Source organism: Phaseolus vulgaris, chromosome 5, assembly GCF_051622355.1.
Source record: "Phaseolus vulgaris cultivar YP4 chromosome 5, ASM5162235v1, whole genome shotgun sequence".
NCBI lineage: Eukaryota > Viridiplantae > Streptophyta > Magnoliopsida > Fabales > Fabaceae > Phaseolus > Phaseolus vulgaris.
In genome coordinates, this window is record NC_143502.1 from 27,980,605 (window position 1) to 27,993,485 (window position 12,881).

Sequence of the window (12,881 nt, forward strand, 5' to 3'; positions counted from 1 at the left end):
TAGTTTTGTGAAATAATTATATGCTAATGATATAAGTTTTCTGTTGCATCAATAATATTCAACGTAAAATTATATTTATATTAAAACTGTTTATTTTAATATATATATATATATATATATATAAATATATATATATTATTTATAACAATATATAACATAAATCTATATTTGATCCACCTATTTTACATTTCAATAAATATTATTCTTCAAATGTTATTATAAATAACTACATCCACAAAACTACCAATATTTCATTTTTATCTTATTTCTTACAAATTAACCATACACTTTATTTAATTTATAAAAAAACAAGTTTTCCTCAAACTTAATGCATCATATAAATAAATATTCAATTTCCATTAAATTAAAAATTAAAAAAATACAAAATACAAAAGTATTGTGAATATATTTCCATTAATATAAATAAATCTAGGTAATTTGGATTTTATGTGATATTTTTTTCCTTTCTTCATCCAATTAATTCTAACTTCTATTCTTGAAATGAAAAAAAAAAATGCTCTCTTTAGTTTTTAAATAGCGGGTGTAGATCAGAATGTATTTCAGATTTAAGTTTATGGAATATTTTTCCAAATTTGGATTTCTGGAATATGTTTCCATATTAAGCTTTTCAAAATAGCTTTTCTGGATTACGTTTTCATATTTTGTTTCCTATAAATTTGTTTCAAAATGTATTATTTTTATTCTGAATTAGACTTTCTAGAATAACTTTCTAAAATAGTCTTTTTAATATGTTTCTAAATTTTATTTTCCATAATTTTTTCTCAAAATATATTATTTGTTTGTATTCTAGATGGAGATTTTTCAATTCTAGATTTTTATTTCCAGAATGCACTGAAATGTGAAGTAAAATTTTCAAATTTCAGAAATTTATAAGGTGTGGATTAGAACTAATTGGGTGCGTAAGCAAAAAGCCTTAACACATCTATTGAAATTGAGGTATTAAAATTGGGTCTGATAAGCATGGAGCAGGCCCATCCCAACTGGTCTTATGTACACTGTTTAGCCCAAACACGTGGTTGCTAACAAACTGTGTCGTATTTTTCTTTCAAAAATCCAATCAAAGGGGTTAGGGTTTTAACGCGATTCCTCACCACTCTCATCTACCATATCCCGCGAAGGCGTTTCTTTGCAGAGAAGTGGTTCGGCGTATCAGACAGTGAGATGGGAACAAAGGCAAAGAAAGCTATGAAGAAGAACATGAAAAGGGCTTCCTCTAACAAGCCATCTCAGGGTGCTGATTTTTTGGTACGTCGATAATACCGATTCCGTCTGCTCTCAGTTTTCAACTTACTTTTCCTTTTACTTTTCAATTTATTGTGTCAATATTGTGCTTAATTTTATTTCTGAACTTGTAAAGCCCTTGGAAGGTGGTCCTGCTCGCAAGCTCCCTGAACAGAAGCTGCCGGAGAATACTGCCACTGTATTGTACGTGTCCAGGATTCCGCATGGATTCTATGAGAAAGAGATGGAAGGTGCTCATGGATTTTTTTTTGTAAGATCTTTTTTAAGGTTTTTGTGGAGTGTGTTTACGATTGCTTTTTGTAGGTTATTTTGGACAATTTGGAACCATCAAGAGGTTGAGAGTCGCGAGAAATAAAAAGGTTAGTTGCATGCATGTTAACTTGTCTCCTTTAATATCCGTGCTTGTTATTATTTGCATAATTGTGTGATTGTGTCAACTTGATGATAATTGTGGCATACTTTGTTTATTCTGATCTATTTACTCGTGTAGTTAATTTTACCTATGGATTCCGTGATTATTTTTGTATAATGTTTTATTCTGGTTGTTTGGGTGTGTGACGTGCCATATCGTGCTTGCACACATGTATTGTTGATAATCGGGGGATAATTCAACCCTAAGAGTTGTCATTCTTGACATAATGCAGTGTATGGTTGTATGGTGAAGAATTACTTTTGTTGTCTAATGGTCTGTTTGTGCATGTGTGGTCTTAATTTAAGAACATGTTCTAATGCAAAACATCAATTTTGTTGTTAATATATATGAGTTTCTCATAGAAATTGAAGCCTCCGTAATCAATCAATATCATGGTAATTCTGCTTTTGTTTGGTTCTTGCATTTTGAAATGATGTATGGGTTTTCAGCCATCGAGTTATTTGTTTCATTGAATATTTTGTTGCAGCAATATTTGTTTGTTGTTACTGTTTTACTGATGATGGATATTGGTTTTAGATGATTGATACTGACAGTATGAGCTTCTTCTTCTTTGACAGACAGGAAAATCGAGACATTTTGGGTACATAGAATTTGAGTCTCCTGAGGTATTTTATTGTTTCTGCGGATTAATTGATTGTGTTATGACATGACATTTTTTGGTCGTATTGTGTTTGTAATACAATCCATTTTCCTTGTTCTAATAATGCCTTGATTTTTAGGTAGCAAAAATTGTAGCTGATACCATGCACAATTATCTCCTATTTGAGCACCTTCTCCAAGTTCACGTTGTACCTCCGGAGCAGGTTCATCCAAGATTGTAAGTTAGTAATTAATATTTTTTTAGGATCTATTTCCTTGAAAGGATTCATTACATGTTTTCTTAATGGAGGGTTGGTTAGACTCAGACCATGATGCATACCCATACGGCGATATGCTTATTTTGAAAATAACAGAATATGATGGCAAAGGTCCAAGTTGAAATCACATTTTTTAGTCATTATCTAAATAAAATATATTATTGTCATAGTAAAAGTATTAGTGTTTCATTGACTAGATAATTCATCAATAAGTATTGGTAAGGTATCTTAGAGTTTTGTATCATGTGACATTGAAGTATCAGTGCGTGAGAAGACTCAAAAAAATAGATTTACCATTTCTGTTCCATAAATAGTAGTCAGGAAAACTTTCATATCTCAAAATGTGCATGAAATAGCTGTTTAAAAAGCGGAGAACTCACCTTTAACCAAATAACCCCACATGGCTGAGAGGAATTGCAATCCTGAAAATGGCATATTATGTGCCATGATTAAAGGTTAAAGAATTAGTTTCTTCTGTAGAATATCACCAATGGTAATACATGAATGTGTGGTATTTTTCATCTAGATGGAGAGGATTCAGTTACCGTCACAAGCCATTGGATTATGTCCAGATTGAACGGAAGCGTCATGACAAGGTATCTAGTTTATTGGATGATGAATTATACCTGCTTGATATTGCCTGACTGATTCTCAGTATTATGTTCTGTTTTGATGCTGTCATTCCAGGAAAGAACCTTAGAAGAGCACAAGAAATTGGTGGAAAGGATTCTAAAGCATGACCAAAAACGACGGAAAAGGATAGAGGCTGCTGGCATTGATTATGAATGCCCTGAGATTGTGAGCCTTTTGCTTTTATGACTTTGTGGTTGCTCAGTTGTTTTTACAAAAATAGAATATTCTGCATCTTGAGTTTTGCTCTTATTTTACATATGTAATTGATCTTGCAGGTGGGTAACATCCAGCCTGCTCCAAAGAAAATTAAGTTTGATGACTGAGTTGGTAACCTGACTCATTTTCTTCAAGAGATGGTTTTTCTGTATACCCTGTGAATTATTGACTGCTGAACTACCATGTCACGAGGGTTCACAACACAAGAGTCTGCTGGTTTAGGATTTTTAGTATTAAGATTTTACGCAATTTTGGAACTTCTGAAACCTTGTATCCCTCAAATGTTGTTTAGAGAAAGCATGATCCATTTCATATATATTCATCAACTTTTGAAGCAGTTGATCACCTTTAAGGCTCATTTCTATTTCACTTTTTCACCTCCCCCTGCTTCCTCCAACACTCCATACCTCCCCATTTTCAAGGTAAAAGTATTGCCCTTTTTTGGTCTTCAATAGAACTCTTAATTACGGTTTGCACACATCTATTGCTTCGTTTCTTACTTTGTTAACATTTGCATTCTGGCAAAAAATATTTCTGTTAATTTATTGACTTCTCATCAAAATATTCAATTGTGAAAGGTAAGTATATCATGTATGTTGACAATACAGATTTGGAAATTCCTAAATTGCCTATGGTTCTCTTGTGTACAGGATCATATTTTTTGAGAACTATTTTCATTAATATAAATTACGAAGTGATAAATTATATTAAGATATCATGTATTATTTGATACCATTTTATTATAATACACAGTTTTATTTAAAATATTAAAAATGATATGTAATTTTATTTTTTTATCAGCAGAATTTTATTATTTATTTTAAAAGATCCAGAATAATAGTTTGCACTTATTTTCAACTATATCTATAATATATGTAAATTTTAGTGAAAATCAATTTTCAATAATTCTTTTTCATTTACTTTCTGATATATTAATTATATTAGTATTTTTAATTGAAAGTTATTTTTGAATATTTTTTAGAGTATGTTGCTTGATATTTGCCACTTGAATCCTACAGTATTAAAATATTTGAAATACTATAATTTATCTAATCTGATGCAAATTAAATAACAAAAGATAATAATGAAAAATACAATAAATTATACATTAATGATAAAATTGCATTTTTTACAGTTACTTTTCTTGTAGTTATGATATTTATTGAGTTGTGCTTTCCTCTTGTTTTTCAATCCAGTTTCCTTTCAATATATACATCAAATCGATTAGATGAAAATAGACTATGCGTTATCATATTTTATCAACCTAACAAATAATATAGTAAAATTCTTGTGAGTTATTGTAAATTCTTTTTACAGGTAGTTTTTTTATTAACCTAACAAATAATGTGGTACAATTGAATAAGATCCTCTCCTATGTATTCTACCACCATTACTTCTAAAATATAATTAATAAAACTTATAAATTATAATTGTTAACATCACTTAAAATATTTTTTTAATAACTAAATTACTCAAATCTGATTCATAATTGACTTGACTGGGTAAAAATGAAAGTTAAAAATAAAATTATAAGTTTTCATATGAAAATTGAAACAAGAAGTACTTGTAGTGAGTTTCGGCCAATTTTTTGCTTTAGTTCTTCTGCTTTGCTTGGATTTCCCAAGTACTGAAAAACAGAATGTTTTCAAACTTAAATTAATATTTGATTGAGTATAATAGAAGTTAATTCCAATAATTGTACAACCCTGGTAGGTTTAGGACAAAATAGGAAGATGCATGAGAAATTTCACAATCTTAATAGTTACCACCATTGCACTAGAAACTTTGTGGTACCCACTTCATATTTAAATACCCAAACTACCTTTTTTTTCTTCCTCACTTTCTTGACGCTCTCATTCATGGGTGGTGGAGTGATGAGTGCGGTGGCCAAGTTCACTGCCACCGGGATCAGGAGCATCGTCCCGCAGGTCCATTCAACTGTTCAGAGTGCTTCTGAAGTGTCGCCGGCGAACAAAAGTAGTGGTACTGATGATATTTCAAATCCTTCAGCGCCAGACCGTGTTTTTCAGGCTTTTCAATTGCTTAGTGAAAGTTCAGAAGGTCAGGTACTGCTTTACAAGTGCATACTTTGAAGAGTCTTTATTAATCTTTATGCTTCTTTCATGAAATAAATCAAAGTTTAAACTCTCAGCCATATGTTAAGTTTTGGATTTAATTTAGCTTCATACCCAAATTCTAAGTTGAGTCACAATGTAATTTGATTACTCATACATAATAATGAAGAATCTGATAATGAGGTAGCTTATAAGTAAGGTTATTAGAATTAGAGTGTCCTGTGAACTCGTGGGAGCTCAGTAAACTTGACTCGTAAACCCGACTCGTACTTCACATAAAAAAAAAATTTAATAAAAAAATAATAATTCATGATACCAAATCCATAATATTGAAATAAACAAGTTCATATATCAGTAAAATAACTAAAACAACACAAATGTTATAGTTTAAAAGTCTCACATCTAATTCTCTAAGAAAATCATCTAACCCTAAAAAAAACACAATCAATTAGCCAATCTACCTTAAAATTAAACAAAAACTCAATCTGTCCAAAGCAATAAAAAAAACTTCAAGATGCCCAAAATTCTGCCCCAAATCCAATGAACAAAAAAGCCCTAACTCATTTGTAAAAGTTGAAACCTAATTTTAAATACCCTAACCCAATTTGTACTCACTGTAGCAACAGAACTTACCTATCGAAGTGCTTCACGAAGGATCGCGGCGCGACGCGACAAGCAGTAAAACCCTAAAAAATCTAACCTAATCATAAGGAAAAACACAGTTTTGGACCCATTTTACGCAACTCGGTGACTCAGCCTTAAACTCGCAAGTTTGATCGAGTTTGACTGAGTCATCTTCGGGTTTAGTCAAAAATGAGTTTACTCCCGAGTTAACTTGCCAACCTTCATTTGACTCTTAAACTCGTAAGGATTTACGAGTTAACCCTAGAGTTTGATAACCTTGTTTTTAGGACATAACACATTTAAAAGAAAAAAAGCTAACTGCTAATTTTTTTATCGATACTAAAAATTAAATAAATTAGAGTATTTAACGAATCCTCTAAAATAAATAAATAAATAAATATATATATATATATATATATATATATATATATAAAATGCTCCTAGACAGATAAAAATACAAACAAAGAAAAAAAAAATAGAAGAGAACACGAACTAATGCTTGCACCATACCTCCTAACATAAGACATTGATACCATATCGAGGAAACTCCGTAAAAATTCCTAAACCACCATCTCAAAAATCACTTCTAAAATCATACCACCGAAGTTGTCCCATAATTATTAATTTTATTTTATATTTTAAAATAATACAATGTTAACATATGAATAATTATTATCCATTGATCAAAATCACCAATGACTATACCCATTTCTTTTTCAGAAAATACAACAATTACTAAAGTATTTCAGTATTAATTTTAATAATTATTTACTCTGTTCTCATACATAATTTTAGGAAAAAACAATAGTTTTCCTTACCTCTCTAACAGTTTTCCAAGTTGAGTTACAACAAAACTCAAATTCTATAAATTAACAAAGTGTGTGTGTATATATATATATATATATATATATATGTAAACATGTTTTGTTGTGCAAGATGTAAACAAGTTTATTAATCTAGGCTGCACTTAAGTTATTGAATTAATAGAATAACTTATTTTTGGCCTTAATAAGCAGAGTGTTGTGGCTTCTATTGCATGTGACCCAAATATATGGAATGCAATGGTGAAAAATCCTAAACTACAAGATTTCGTGGATGCACAGCAGACAGGTAAGTTGGTCTGTTTCTTGTTTCAACCATTACAACAATCTTCTAATTTTGATGGATGTTAATTAAGGAAATGTGTGCTGTAACAGCTGGTTTTGAAGTAGAGGGAAGTCTTGATAAAAAAGTAGAAGACTTACCTTATTCTGATTCAGTGTATTCTTTAATAAATTTGATGAATATTCTCTGCAATGTAAAGTTGACCGTAGTTGAGATGATTGCAGCGTGTCAATTTACCTTCAGAATATGTTTGAGTTGTTAATTGGTCATCTTCTTTGGTCATTGATTCGAGTGGAAATGCAAAAGCAAACTTCGTGGATCCTTCATGTGGTTGGAAGTGTGATAATGCTTTTTCGTAGGCAGAAATTACTGAAAACACACTTTGTTCAACTTTTTAATTTAGTATGATTATATTTCATCTTATGCATGAGCAAAATTATGTACTAATTATGATCCAATATATGAAATTAATTGTTCATTACTTGTTTTTATTAATGCAATATTACTGTTTATTTTAATTTTACAAAGATAATTAGTTATTACACTAGTTTAATATTTGTTAGATTATTTTTAAATTTGTATACAGTTTAGTAGATATTTTTTTGTTACATTATCATTAAAGTAATTAGTCTTTCATTACGTGATACTATATTAAAATTACACACAATGAAAATCGTGACAAATATAAATTTAATATCAGTAGTTTAAATTAAGAAATAAAAATTTAAATTTTTAAAAATAAATAAAAATTAAATTTGATTGATGCTTATTACATTAACTAATTTAAGTAAAATGACTTGTCTAAATAAAAATGTTTATACAAATTTTAAAAAATAAATAAAATTACTAAAAAAATTAAGTATTTAAAAATCTATAATTATAATTACTGTTCTTGTCAGTTGACCTGGTCGTCGGTTGACTCTGAGAGCAGGTCGTGACTCCGTATGCCTCTGCTGAAATTTTCTCTTTCCCTGGGATGTCGGAACGCGACTCCGTTTGAAACAGAGGGGTTGATTCCACTCCGACGATCAAGTCAGTACTGGGTAAGAAACAATGAGTAAGTAAATAGTTCCAGTTTTAGAAATGTTGTACCTTTACCAGGGATCGCGAATCCCTTTTATAGACTATTTTTATGTTACCTCATTGTAACAACCTTCCTCTCACGAGAACCTTATCTCGAGTGAAAGTAAGTTTGATGGGAAGACATTCTCTTACGTTGCTACACAATTTTAGTGTAACAACCGCACATAATCTTCCTCCTTGGAGTGCATAATCTTAATAACATGGCTGCCAGGGTACCAATTAATGTACCAGCATTAAGGGGCCCATCTGTCACTATATGCGCTCTAGCCTTTACGTATCATGCATGCAACTTACCCCTGAAAACCCTAGCGCTCTTGGGCCTAGGTGTTTCTAGTGGGTGTTTACTCGTGTTAGACTCAAATGTACTATACACACCACATGCACTTTCGCTGTCAGGTTTACATATACGGGTTTCAACACACGGATTCTTGAGGTTTACTTACACGACCCATTATCTCGACCAGACCATCGAGCTGACCTGCTTCTCACAAGCGTCGATGTCCGATCACCGAGTCCAGCGCTCTGGTCCATTACAATTACATAATAAAATATTTTTGTCTAAAAAACTTCAATTTTATTTATATAATATTTTGTGTTATTGTACATCAATCAACTAGTTTAAAAAAAACTTCTAATACAATAATTATACTCAAAACTTATAAGTTAATAACTTATCCACTAGTAGTTAGTTTATCATAAGAATTTAGCTTATAGCCTAGTTTTGCCAAACAAACCTAATTAATTCTAGCTTTCAAAATAGCTAAGTTGATTAATGACTTTTAATTATCTTGTTCATGTTAGAAATTTTCTAGAACGAATATTTCTTTTAGAAAAATGATATATAATATTCAAGAAATATTATAAAAAATTCCTATAAATTTTTAGAAAACATTTTTTAAAATAAATATTTAATTCCAAAAATAAAATGTAGTCGTCATAATTTGTGAGGCTTCAGCAAGTTACTAGAAGTTGCAATACATTGTATCAAATGATTCATCATATTATTATTATACTGTAATGTATTAATATATTATATTATATTATTTGTATTGAACTTGTAGTAGTGTTTATATAAATTGTGATTAAATGCATGCATACATAGTGTATCCACAAACATTAATGATTTATAGAGGAAGTAATATACAATTGATTTGAATATGTTAAATATTTAAATGTTAATTTTATCTTAAATATTTAATGTAGATATTAGTAATCCATCTTCAATAAAAGATTAAGCATTATAAGAAATTAAAGAGCAATAAGCATAATTTCTTTCCGGTATTTATTTTAAATGATTATGTTTGGACTAATTATTGAAAACTAAAGTGAGGCTAAACTAAACTAGGTGAATTGTTGTTTTTTAAAGCATTTACCCTTTCTTTAAGTGCTTTGAAAAATAAATCCTTTTAGAGAATTGAATGTAGTTGATTTAGGAATCAAGTTGATAAAGATTATCAACAACAAAATAAAATAAAAAATTAAATAGAAAGTTTATATTGATTCAGATTAAAACTAATTCTACATTTAGTCTCAGTTATTCAACCTCAGAAAAATTAAAATCCACTATGTCTTTATATATGTTTATACAAACACTCACCACAAACAAAATGCACAAGACAACAAGATTAACTCTTGAATACAATTAAGATATACATGCTATCATTATTAGAAACTTTCTAGAATGAATATTTCGTTTAGAAAAATGATATATAATATTTAAGAAATCTTTTTAAAATAAATATTTAATTCCAAAAATAAGAAGTAGTTGCCATAAAGAAGATTTCTACTTAATACGCTAGATAAAGAAAGAAATTTAATAATATTTTTTATAAAGATTATTTCAAGAACAAACTAGACTAAAATTTGTTCAAACATGATTCTTTGGTCATTTCAATATAATTTCAACTATTCAAAGTCATAAACCCATAATCAAATTCAGTTGAACTAACTTTGTACTCTAATATACACAATCCAGTTACTAGATCAACTTATTATTTAAATCAATTACACAAAAGTTCTATCCAAAACATAAGATAACTTTCATTGGCTAAAATTCTTTATTCTAGTGGAAACTATTCTAGAATCTAAGGACCTAAAACATGTTATCCAAACATCACCAAAATTTAGTATGTGTTAAAACAAGTTAAAAGAAACACTTTTTTCAACTGTCTCCATCAAGATCGATGACTAAATCCTAAGGAAAAATAGAAAATAAAGAATCTTTAGAGTAAAAATGAACTTTATTTGAAAATATATGTAGAAATGCAGTCTGACTCTCAGCTACTGAAGGGTGTGAGTAGATTTTAAAATAGATAAATTATGAAAGAGAAATTGAAGAGAGAAGAGAGAGAGATAGAAATTGAGAGAGAAAGATTGAAAAAATAAAAAAAAAATAAAGGGAAGGGAGTATTTATGAGTCGTATTTCGAAATTGTTGACTGACATAATGAAGTTAAAGATTACTAACTATTTTTGTATGAACACACTTACTCGGATTTTTAAGACTCTTTCAGTGTCAATACCTAATAGATTTTGGCTATCGGTATTCAGTCCGAGTAAATATTTACAAAAGGTTTTAAGACGTTATATTTGATATTAAGTGATTGAGTGTAGTAAATACTTAAATGAATATCTTGACTTAATATTGATCAAAAGATATGTAAACATATTTATAGATATGTAACCTCTTATCTAGGTGGACGTAGATTAGCATAAATTATAAGTTTTCACAAAATTCACGTTTAAGAGCGACCTCTGCCTTGCATGGTTGGCCATGCTTAAGTCGTCCATGCATGTGTTGGTCATGCTTAAGACATCTGCATCGTATGTAGTAAAATAACTATAGCAGTAGCAAATGTGGTAGGTTCCTGTCTTAAATTAAAGAATTGTAATGTTCTATTCCAAATCTGGAGAGGTGCCAGCGATGACTGTTGCTTTCAAATATTTACTACTTTGATTACAGAATATTAATTGAAACTTCCCAATGAAGAGAAAAAAAGGATCCACGAGGAAGTGACAACTAATAAACCCAACATTTACTACTGTTGCACACATGGATAAAACTGAATAAAGCCTCACCAAATCTGAATTCTGCAATGAACCAATGGTGTGAGAGCAAAGCCCCATTGGCGAGGGAATTGCAGAAAATTTATGTCACGATAACAACCAAACACTAGTTAACTTTTTTGTCACCATTTTTTAGACAATAACCTCTTGCAATGCAGGCACTAGGAAAACCATGAAATTTTATGCGTTTTCGTTTCTCACCAACTTCAACCTCATGTGTGTAGGACAAAATTTTGCCTATGCTATGTCCATTATTTATGTGGCTTCTTTTTGTCCATACTATTCAGTTTCTATTAAAAGGGGTCGAGTTTTCTAGATAGAAGTGATTAAATACCAAAGAACAGCAACACGTGTACTTGGATATTTGTGGTTGAAAATAGGTTGTGTTCGTAGGTCAATTCTGTGATAGTTATTGTAGCATGTATGGAGGCAATCAAGTGTTCATATCAAAATGAGAATGGAATCTAAGAAAGAAAAAATGGAATCTAATTAAGAGAGAAAAAGAGTCAAATAATTCGCCTTTTCGAAATAAATTAGCACAAAATTGGAAGTGTAGCAGAAAGTGCACCTGCGAAATGAATGTTTGCTACTGTTTATTTCTGAGTGGTGCAACAGTAGAAGAGACTACCGAGATGCAAATTGTACCACAACATCGAGAAAGAAATATTCTTGAGAGTGGGACAATATTTTGAAGAAAAGTCCTAACAAACATTTTTTTATTAATAGAAATTTGTTTAAGTGTTTAAAAGTTTGTTGTCATAATTTTTTATTAATAAGCACTCGTAGGGTTAATTACCAAAACTCTTTTAAGTAGATGTTCATCAAAGTAAATTTCACATTAAGTAGAATAAAAAAAAGTAAAAAAAGTAAGAAAATTAATATAAAATTAAAATCTAAATGTTATGACACAATTTAATAATTTTTTTCAAGTGTATAAGGAAGTTGAGTAATTGTGTGTTAAGAGAGAATTTACAATCATCTTTGTAATTGTGAAATTTGTAATTTTTACTAAAATTTAAATATTAAGTAATAATTACTATAAAAATATTAAATGAAAATTAATTTTAAAGATAAAAATAATTAATTTTTATATTGACTAAATTATATATTATTTCATAAATTAAAAATATTACTGGTATTTAAAGTAATTTCGATTATTAAAAAAAAATATAAACTAATTTTTAAATGGATATCTAATTTAACTTTTTAGTTACGAATCACTTTAAATTTTAAATTTAATTAGTAGTTAAAACCTTAATAGATATTAGATACCAATTAGTTAATTAAATATCAATTGAAAAATTAATTTATAAAATTTTATTAATAATAAAAATTATTTTAATAATTTTTTAGTTTATAATATAATATCTTAATCAATATAGTAATTAATTATATATTATTTTTAAAATTAATTTTTATTTAATAATTTTTTATAATAAATATTTTAGTTAATACAATATATTATGTTTCACTATCATCTCAACCTAATATTTTATTAAAAAGTTATTTATTGAGAAGAAATTTCACA

The 12,881-nt window shown here is 29.1% G+C and overlaps 1 protein-coding gene and 1 non-coding gene across 2 annotated transcripts; both read left to right on the top strand.

Moving 5' to 3' along the window:
• The first annotated feature begins 988 nt into the window (after window positions 1–988).
• Window positions 989–3,747, top strand: LOC137835371 (RNA-binding (RRM/RBD/RNP motifs) family protein). Its single transcript, XM_068643848.2, has 8 exons — window positions 989–1,266; window positions 1,379–1,493; window positions 1,567–1,622; window positions 2,254–2,301; window positions 2,416–2,513; window positions 3,080–3,149; window positions 3,241–3,351; window positions 3,462–3,747. The coding sequence occupies exons 1-8, from the start codon at window positions 1,183–1,185 to the stop codon at window positions 3,507–3,509; spliced, it is 630 nt and encodes a 209-aa protein (XP_068499949.1). The 5' UTR covers window positions 989–1,182; the 3' UTR covers window positions 3,510–3,747.
• Window positions 3,748–5,208: 1,461 nt separating this feature from the next.
• On the top strand, window positions 5,209–7,723 carry LOC137835370 (uncharacterized). The gene is made up of 3 exons (XR_016521241.1): window positions 5,209–5,468; window positions 7,118–7,211; window positions 7,298–7,723. It is a non-coding gene; the product is annotated as an uncharacterized LOC137835370 (transcript).
• The last annotated feature ends 5,158 nt before the right edge of the window (window positions 7,724–12,881 follow it).